The sequence below is a fragment of the Poromitra crassiceps genome (assembly GCF_964638095.1).
Source record: "Poromitra crassiceps genome assembly, chromosome: 2".
In the NCBI taxonomy this organism is placed as follows: Eukaryota; Metazoa; Chordata; class Actinopteri; order Beryciformes; family Melamphaidae; genus Poromitra; species Poromitra crassiceps.
In genome coordinates, this window is record NC_139624.1 from 74744534 (window position 1) to 74754533 (window position 10000).

Genomic DNA, 10000 nt, shown 5'->3' on the forward strand with positions numbered 1-10000 from the left:
TGTGCAGATTGTTTTTAATACGTGTAATTTTCTATGTATCACACATGTATTGCTCAGGAGGGCTTTAGGTAAAGACTTTGTTCCTGTCATTTGTAATATTGATGAGAAGAACCTTTTGATGCTGAAACTTCAATAAAAAGCCAAATGGATAAGATGTTGAGCCTGTGTGATATTATTTGCGATGGAGTGGAGGATTGGGAGTGGTAGTAGATGGAGAGATGGATAAACATAGAGAAATTCATGGATGGAGAAAGATGGAAGACATTAGAGAAGGGCGTCCGCCCGGGTAATGTAGCGGTACATTCCCTGCCTATACCGACATAAGAGTTGCAGGTTCGCGCCCCCCGTGTTACCTCCGGCTTGGTCGGGCGTCTCCATACAGGCACGATTGGCTGTGTCTGCAGGTGGGAAGGCGGATTGAGGGTGTGTGTCCTAGTCGCTGCACTAGCGCCTCCTCTGGTCGGTCGGTTGGAGGGGGGGGGGGTGTCAGAATAAAAAGAGAAGACATGTAATGCAGCAGAAATTGTAAACCTATCAAGCGCTCCTCTTTTTAATTTTGTGAGTGATATCCCCCTTTTTGATGCTGTTGGAGTGTCAAGCTGGTTAAATCAAGCACCCTTTGGCTGCATAAAACATAATGAAACCATATTTAAATATACAGGTGGGATTTCGCCTGGTTTTTTTACGTGACTTCAGTGGATACACAGCTCCTGATCATTTCTAATGGGAGATTAGCCATTTTCCTGAATATGTATATTTTCTCCGCCTTGGTTGAAATGCAGTCCTATAACTACAGTGTCTGAGGAGTGTTTCTGCACTTTTCCAAGAATCCATCTCTTTTGTGTTAATAAATAGACGACGGGCATTTTGACTCCATCTCGGTGTGCATTTCCATAAACACGTCTTCACAAATCACTTTATAAGCCACCATGACTTTGCCAATGGCAACCTTAAGTGGGCTGAACACTTAAACCCTGATTCACTATATGCAATGAATAGCGCAGCATGCTGTGTGAGGAAGAGAGTCTCGCTGCATTGAGAGCCTGTTCCCTATAACTTTATCCATTTTTTCTATCAAATCAGCCGTCAGGACTTCTTGCCACTACCAGTCCCCCCCATCAGTAGGCCAAAATTATGAAAAATGAAACAAAGGGTAGAAATATTTCACTTTGTGTGTAATGAATCTATAATCTATGAAAGTGTCACTTTTTGAAAGGAATTATGGAAAAAACTAACTTTTCCATATTGTAATTTTTGGGAAAGGATGTGTAGATCTGAACGGGCCTGCTTCTCCCATCAGCACCACCATGGCTGCAGTGTGCTGCAGCTTTTTTTTAATGTGGGGGCCCCCGGTTTGGAGCAGTAAACCCAGTCAAATGGATTCTCCGCATTAATTCGACCCGGCTAAGCTAATAAGGTCGAACAAGTCTCTTTGTAATTGTGCTGTTAATCTTTATTGCTTGTCGTTTTGACCAGCGATGAACAAGGTAGTGCTTTGATGAGGGAATTAGTCGTCCATTCTGTCCCTATTATTCATAGCGCCGCGGTGGAATATACAAGCAGCGAGAAGAGAGAGAGAGGGTGTCAAAAGGAGAGCTGGTCCTATTGCAAAGTGTCTCCCTTGTCGGAGCTGAAAGGGCGGTTATGAGACCATAAACCGCTTAATACACTGAGCTAATTGGATGAGAGCAAGAGAGACGGGGAATTAGGGGCCCGAGAGGAAAGTGCCGTGGCCCTGCTGCTATTCAGGCCTTTCAACGCCTGTTCTCCTCCAGGAGGGAGTGTGTGGGGGGGGGGGGGTGTTCATCAAAGCCCCTTTTTAGAGCTCCTCTCCTGTGGACTGAGCGAGGAGGACTGAGCCGGCTGCTGGGGCGATCTATAGTGATTGGGCCTATTCTCTCAGTAGAGAGAGAGAGAGAGAGAGAGAGAGAGAGAGACGAGGCCCAGGGGAAGCCAAATCAGTCCCAACAACTGGAAGGAGCAGAGGCAATGGCAGTGATGAAAATGGGCCTGATGTTTGGGGGGAAGAGGAGGGATGGGGAGCATTTTTTGGACACCTGTATTATGAGAGGTGGGTACGGGGATTAATATGGCCCAATGCATTGGCTCAATCCAATTCCTGCAGCCACACAACCCCCCCGCCATTTTTTTTTCAATTTGCAAGAAAACACCCTATGATTGGACCATGCAGTCATTCACCCTTTTTCTATCCACATTCATTACTCTGATCATTCATGCAGTATTGCCAAGGAGTCTGGGGCCAGGCTATGCATCTAACAAGTGTGACTTTATGAATCCAGAGGCGCATCACCCCTGCGTCAGCATTTCAATTTTCTCGCCTTTTTGCGCTGGAAAGAAAGTTTAAGCCCTGCTCTCAGCGGGTCATCCGCCCTCCCGGCATTCCCCAGATATTAGGGACAAATTGGTTTGCCATTCATTAGTTATATTCACAATAAGATTAAAAAAAACTCCACCGACAATCTCATCAAAACCCTATATAGGGCCATACAGGAGAAAAAGACACGCTCCACTGGGCTTGAGCAAAAGAATAGGGAATTTTAAAAACATTGAGTTCACATCACGGAGGGTGGATTGGGCACACACGAGAAAATTGGTTTTTATCCTCTGTCTCTTTTGCATTGTGCTCCACGGTGAGCAGCTGGGTGAGCTTGTCATGCGTACTATAGGCTGATATGTGTGTGTGTGGAAGCCCATGCAAAGACAAATTCATATACATATTGATTAATAGCATTTCTCTTTCTCCACCAGTCCCTCATCATCTGATCTCATTCTTGCTTGTTTGGAGTAAATTGAGTGATTAACAACAGGTGTATAGACCTATGAAACAAGGCGGCTGGAAGAAGAAGAAGAGGTTTTTCACAGATGCAGACAATAAAATCAAAAAAAGCAGGGACTAAGTTAATCTGCAGGGTAATTTCACGCGAGTTGGCCGGGCACCATGGATGAGTCAAATGGAGGAGAATAACCATTGATTGGCTGTAATAGTCCTGCATCAGTTAGTGGGATCCAATGGGGGGAGATTTGGGGGAATTAACTGCGAGGGGGGCGGGCTCGTGAGGAGAGAAAGACTTGATAAAGTGGTTTGTTACTTCATTAATGACAAAGGGAACTGGCTTCCATCGACATGGCATTACAGATGTTAACACCAATTTAGCGCCTTTAAGGGATCTTAAAGGAAGTTTTGTGACGGGGCCTCCGGATAAAGTGGGCGCTCTAATTGAAAACCCTCGCCTTTGTGTCGCACGTTTCACATGTCAGGGGATTAAGCTCATGAATATTATGGTCTGTATTTTGTCAACTCCACTGAAGAGGCTCCACAGCACCCACAGCGCACTGAATTATATTTGCCATTTGGGCCCTTATACATTTCCTCTTGTTTAGGTGGCCCATTTGCAATATTTATTTATTTTATTTTTTATTTGACAGGGATAATGGAGAGTCACAAACTGTCCCAGACTTAGCTAGGAAGCTAAATTTCATCTGCAGTCCCATAGGGTCCCTAGATGATACAAGGACAATCAAAAAACACAATAAGTGCTAAATTCTTCCTCCAAAATGTTTGCATCCCTCTCTCCATTGGCCTGCAGCTATTTTGAACAGGAGACATGATGTTGTTAAAGTTAGACATTGCATAAATATTGAATATTTTGGTGTATAAAGTGAAAGTTTGTATTAGTAAAACATCTGACCACATAACAAGTCCTACATAAAAGTGTGGTAATTTTTATTAAGAATTTTACCGACCCAAATTATTTTTAATTACTCCAATGTAAGACAGAAGACACAATTTCGTTATAACAGTTTTTATTAATATTCTATTTCACATATTTTTCCTGGTTTAGGCCTATGTCAGTCCTAAAGCAATTTGAAATAATAAAGGATAACTCATTTTACCAATGTGATTCATTCAAATTCGCATTATTAAACCAGGATACGTACAATCACTTAATAAGAAAAAAAATATATCCTTCACTCAATTCCTTGGGAAAACATTTTGACATAAATAATGATCTAAAAACCTAATAAATTCATGAACACAGGTGAAATTCTACACAGGGCGACATTCATAAAACACTACACCAAGTGCAATTAATCAAAACATGGTCTCTTTTGAAATAGACACGACCCTGTTTTGAAAATCAACCTTTTTTTATTAATTTTTTCATTCTTTTCTTTTTTACATATTAATATGTACACAGTCAGGCCATAAGAGAGACACCTAAATCTCAACTTCGCTTGCATGTCCTGTAGTCAAACTCAGCGGAAATGTGATAGTGAAAGTGCTGGATACGTCTGGAAAAAATATATAAAATAATAATTAGGCCTATAGGCTATAATTATGCTAATCGGCAGTGAAAGTGAATGTGAGATTGGACGCAGAGATATTTAGAAGTGGAAAGCAACTCTCCAAATAGGTGGGCTGTCAGTTGTGGTGCTGAGGGTGACTGGTGGACAGGCGAGGAGTGGAGACTGACTGAGGCTTGTAGAGAAGGCTATGGAAGGTCTATGGACAGTTTTCCTTTGGTTTGGGGGGGGACCTCCTCCAACCAGCTCAGCCCACATCAATGCATACAGATTAAGCAGGATTAGTACTGTCACTGAGCGCTCGTGTTGTCCAGATTTGAAGTAGCACAAGAATCCTTTCTAAAAGTCTGGTTCCCCTGTGGCTCTTCACCTCGCTTTCTCTCCCTTTATGTGTGTGTGTGTGTGTGTGTGTGTGTGTGTATTTGCTGTGTGCACCTGCATGCATGTGGCATACCATCTTATGGGGGCTATTTCAAGTAGTAATTTTAGATATTTAGGGATCACACAATTGTGTTAAATATTATGATGACAGTGTTTATGGCTGCCATAAATAATATATGAACCTACGTTCAACTTTAATTCTGATAAAGTTTTTACAGTGGGCCTTGAAATATTCTCACTGTTCTTTACGCCAAGAACCTAAAACGATATTGAAATCAGTGTGACCATGTGACTCAGGAAGGTGGGTGCATGTCTGTATTATTCAGCATGAAACAATGTTACAATAGTAGTAATTATCTGACTAACTACTTTCCCTAACACACACATGCACACAAACATACCCACACTTTAGCCAGTGCTCTTTGAATTTGGTCGTGCTATTTTGTTGGGGGGAAATGAGGTATCAGGGGTGGGACATCGGGATGAGCGTACTGCTCCAGCCCTCCGGAGGTATGTGAGGGGGGGAGGACGGACGGTGGGGTGCATGGAATGGGACATAAGCCCAGGAGAGAGAGGCCGATAGCTGGGGTAGAGTGTTCAGCACACCTCCTTCCCTGGAGCTCCGGTGGGCAGGATGTTAAGCTGGGTGAGCTGTGCCGAGTGTTCCTTGGCTTTGAGGCGCAGCGCGGCGATGCTGGAGGCCCTGCGGTCAGCTGCGGCCGAGGAGGCAGGGGAGGAAGGGTCAGGGAGGACAAGGCCCGGGTGAGAGGGCGACTCCACAGGAGGAGCGGGCTGCCGGAGAAGAGCTGCGGCGGTAGAAGCACTGGTCAGTGGACCCATACTGGAGAAGAGCCTGGGAGACAGAGAGAGAGACACTGTCAACCATCTAGATATGAACCAATCAGTTACACTCATTTTCAGTCATAGTTTCTACACTGTGTTTACATGTGCACATCCTTCACTACAGCTGTACAATTGTAGTTGTTTACAGTCAGTACTATGTAAAGTACATGGATACATGTGAAGTACAGCTGCAGACAGATGTTGATAGAGGTGGGTGTTTGTGGCATATGATGGCATATAAGAAGAGTAAAGCAGTGGATCTCAAACTTTTTCACATCAAAGACCCTTAAGATGACACAAATTAGACCACGGACCCCAATTTGTTAAGATTTTGTCCCAGGGCCCCACATCTGATAAGATTTTTGCTGTTTATTACAGAAAGTGTATATGAAACTCATGACAAAAATAGTCATACATTCTGTCATTGCGTTACTTATGGATGGAATTAACAAAAATAGTCATGCATACTGTCATTGCGTTACTTATGGATGGAATTATGATGAAAATAGCCTAAATCATTCCCCTTTTGGCTGGGGGACCCCTGGAACCCCCTCAAGGACCCCTGCGTGTCCCTGGACCCCACTTTTAGAACCACTGGCGTAAAGGAAGACAAGTCTAAGGAAGTGTCAGACTAGATCTTTGGGTGCAGCTCACCTGCCAAAGGTGGGTCCAATGAAGGCAGGGTGGCGAAACATGGCGGCCGTGCCCAGAAAGGTGCCCAGGCCGAGCGGAGTGGCCAGGGGCGGGGCGGAGCCGTTGTGGTGATGGGGGGCCAGCCCCGGGAAGGCGGCGGCAGCAGCAGCGGCCGTCCAGGCGGACTCCAGGGCCGGGTGAGGGTGGGGAGGGAAGGGCCCTCCCTCCAGGTAATGGCTGAGAGGGTGAGCCGCTGCCAGGGGGCCCGGGAACGGCAGCCCCCCAGGGTGGGCCTGCACCCCTGCCTTCTCACGCTTCCTCCACTTGGCTCTGCGGTTCTGAAACCACACCTGAGGGGAGAAGCACATGCAGGATGATGATTAAAGAGAGCAGGTGTAGCCTCCCACAAGTCCACCCCTTTGGCTTTGCCTATAGTGATGATGACGCTGGCAGGGAGATGAAAAGGAGGAAAAAAGAAAAAGGTTCAAGTGATCAGAATAGTCTTCATGCATGGCTGCAACTAACGATTATTTACATTATCGATTAATCTGTCGATATTGACTAATCATTGTCGTTTGGTCACAAAATGGCGAAAAATGTCGATCACAAGATGACATCCTCAGAAGTAGAAGCTGCGGAATTCCATCTTTTTTTTTTTTAAGATTAGTCTAAACCAGAGGTTTTCAAAGTGGGAGGCCGGCCTCCCCAGGGGGACTCCAAACAGTCTCAGGGGAGACTCAGTAAATGGAAGTGAAAAAAATATTACATTAGTTATAAATCACATAGAATAGCCTGTGTGTGATTTTTGCGATAGTTGAAATACAGTATTTGGGAACTTTAGGCTACTGTGTTTCCCACTTTCACAAAGTCAGAAACAAATAAATGCCTTCAGACAGACCATTAGTCTGAAGCTATACTGTATTGTCTCAATTGTTGAGATCAAATAATTATTGGAATCAAATAACATAATCCTGATCCCATATAGGCTTCAGGAATTTAGCGAAACTATATGGCAAGTAAACTGTGGGGTTTGAACACCCCTGGTATAAACGATGAATCGATTATTTAAAAAAAAATCAATTGGAACAAGTCAGACTGATTGATTGCACCTGCTACTGCTTAGTGTCTGACGCCATTTTTCTTCCATGCTACAAATAATTTATGCTTCAACTTTATTTGCAACGCAACCCCAAAGTAACAATTCTTCATTTTAATTACCATGAGCCTCTATTGAGTGTTGTGTCACTGTAGACCACTAGTCCTCAGTTCAGGTGGTGGCCAATAGGCGGAAAGTCAACGGTAATTACATGCAAGTGAACCCTGGCGCTCACAGTCCCTTATAGTCTACTTTCAGTCTAATTAAACAACCCCGTCCAAGAAGGGCTTCGGGGTGGGGTGAGATAATTAAGAGCGGTGTTAACAAAAGAATCGCGAAAATAACCGCTGAACCAGCCCCGCAAACAATTAATGCGCTTTAAATTAAATTCTTGGAAATGTAGAACAACTGACTTCCATCCAAGAGAGTATTTAACTTTCCCACGCATCCGCCGGTGCCCAGTTTGCACTGCAGAAGCACGGGGCTCTCACAATGAGGGAAAATGTCAACATGAGGAAAGTGATTGAACGAGCGAGCTTGAGCGACACTGACTACACAGCATTATTATTCCCTGAGGGCTGTTTAGCATTACATAGCCCCTCGGGAATTTATGAGTTTTTATCACCTCCTGATGGCGCCCGTTAAGTGATTTGTTCACCTACAGGTCCCTAAAGAGACATCTGTTGTTTTACCGTGGGCCATAACCCCGGAGCCTCCACCGTGTTTGAACTGTCTCTCTGGTTATGAGCCCGGGGTTTCGACATGCAAGCCACGCTTTCAGTGGAGAAGAAGAGAGGGGAGGGAGGGAGGGGGGGAGCAAACACCTTTAATGGTCTCTCATTCGCTCCCAAGTGCAAGGCATCGGATCAATGCAGGTCTATTGCAATCACATAATGGGAAATCAAATAGCATTATCCCTCCCCCACCACCCCCCCCCCCCACCCCCCTCTGGCCCTCTCTCTCTCCCTCCCTACACCCACACACACACACACACACACACACACACACATCTCTCGGCCTCGCCCCCTCTCTCCCCCTGGATGGGAATCCAAACAGCATCTCATCCCAGGAATAGACGATGTTTGCTCCTGCACTAAGTGAGCTTTTTATGAATCACCAGCGTCGACTTAATTGCCACTAAAACGTCCCCCGATCGCGTGTAATAACATTCAATAACAGGAAAGACCTTCCCCGCGCAGCGATTGGGGCCATTTAACACATTTTGACTGTAATAAATTACTGTCTCAAATTGGCCCGGCGTGTGCGTAATCGTCGATGCAGAATCAGTGACGCATCAGCGTTTATTATCCATCACACAGTGTAGGAGGGACATAGTTAGAGGATATAAAACATTATAGAGCATGTTTTCTTCTATTTGATTTACGAGTCGTGGGTTTCTCTCAGATAAAGATAGCGGGATCACTTACTTGCACACGGGCCTCGGTGAGATCCAGACGCATTGCGAGTTCTTCTCTGAAAAAGAAAGAACGAAAGAAAAGATTCAAGGTTACAGGCCACCGTTTGGGAGCAATGTAGAATTGCTGTTTTGTCCCCTGTGTTGTTCACTGTCAACAATAGACGACCAAAATAGGCTCATTTTTTCCACCGGCATGAACTGCAGAAAGACGCCATATAGCCATATTCTATTTCCCTCCCCTGTCATGAATGGGTAGAAATAGGCCTAGTGATTGTTACATTTTCTTTAGCCTAGCTTGTCAGTGTAACAACATAATGGTTGAAATAATGACATCTAAACTAGCCTGCCACAAAGCAATTGAAGTTCCCTCAAATACAAGATGGGTTTGCAGCGCAAATTAGACCTACAAGTCGCCTTAAAATAAATCGATTCGAAGATATGAATAGGTAATCCCAATGGGGGGCAAAACTCGAAGATATAGATTTTTTTGTATTGTAAAAGCCTAACATAATTTTGCAGATTCCCATGAAAATGCTAATTTATGTGCAAAGTCTGATAAATATTAGCCTATTTGTAGATGACTTTCGAAAAAAAAGTCACAAAACGATTATATTTTGCATAAAAAAATCTTAAATTACACCATGCATATTTCCCCTTATCCTCAGAAAATGTCAACTAACTTCCAGTGTGATTGGCTGCTTCCCCCTTATAGGAAACCCCGAATGTATCCGCATTATGCCCAGCCCAGGTAATGTGAGCAGCGCATAGGATAATTTTTCTCATGAGAATTACATTGTTGCCATCTGTAACAATATAGGATATTATGTAACAAAATGACCGTATGCTGCCACTTAGACCTTTTGTGTTCACTTGTGCAAGGCACGGGTGTTGGACATTTTATGATGTGTGAACTGCAGTGTCCAGTTACAGACGTCTGGAATTAGTGGGACTTTTTGGAGGATTTTATGAATGCTGGAAGTGTTTATTCACAAATAAATGTAATTAATTATCACCTTCACTTCACTGCATCAAATTATTATGATGTATGATGCATGGTTTAAGCTATGAGTTTCCCCCGTGCATTTTGTTTCAATTAGATTCATAGCCATAGATAATAGCATTATTATTATCGTTGTTGTTGTTGCTGTTGTTGTTGTTATTAGTATCATTATTATTGTTATTATTATTGTTCTTGTTATTATTATTATTATTATTATTATTATTATTATTATTATTATTGTTATATTAAGCTAATATGATTCTTATTAAGTTATTGTTATAGGCCTATGTTGTTATTGTTGTTA

General features: G+C 43.6%; 2 protein-coding genes across 2 annotated transcripts in view; one reads left to right on the top strand and one right to left on the bottom strand.

The window, feature by feature from the left end:
* The window catches only part of pola1 (polymerase (DNA directed), alpha 1), a 149531-nt gene extending 149428 nt beyond the window's left edge, over positions 1-103 (top strand). Inside the window, exon 37 of the mRNA XM_083632051.1 lies at positions 1-103. This exon is cut by the window's left edge and continues 1283 nt beyond it. The gene's annotated coding sequence lies outside the window, so the exon portion shown is untranslated.
* A 5201-nt stretch (positions 104-5304) lies between these two features.
* Positions 5305-10000, bottom strand: part of arxa (aristaless related homeobox a) — a gene marked incomplete at its 3' end in the record, with an annotated part of 6345 nt that continues 1649 nt past the window's right edge. The window contains exons 3-5 of the mRNA XM_083659800.1: positions 8707-8752; positions 6205-6533; positions 5305-5560 (exon numbers count right to left, since the gene is read on the bottom strand). Coding sequence (XP_083515926.1) covers positions 5305-5560; positions 6205-6533; positions 8707-8752 — 631 coding nt within the window. The remainder of the gene's footprint in view (positions 5561-6204; positions 6534-8706; positions 8753-10000) is intronic.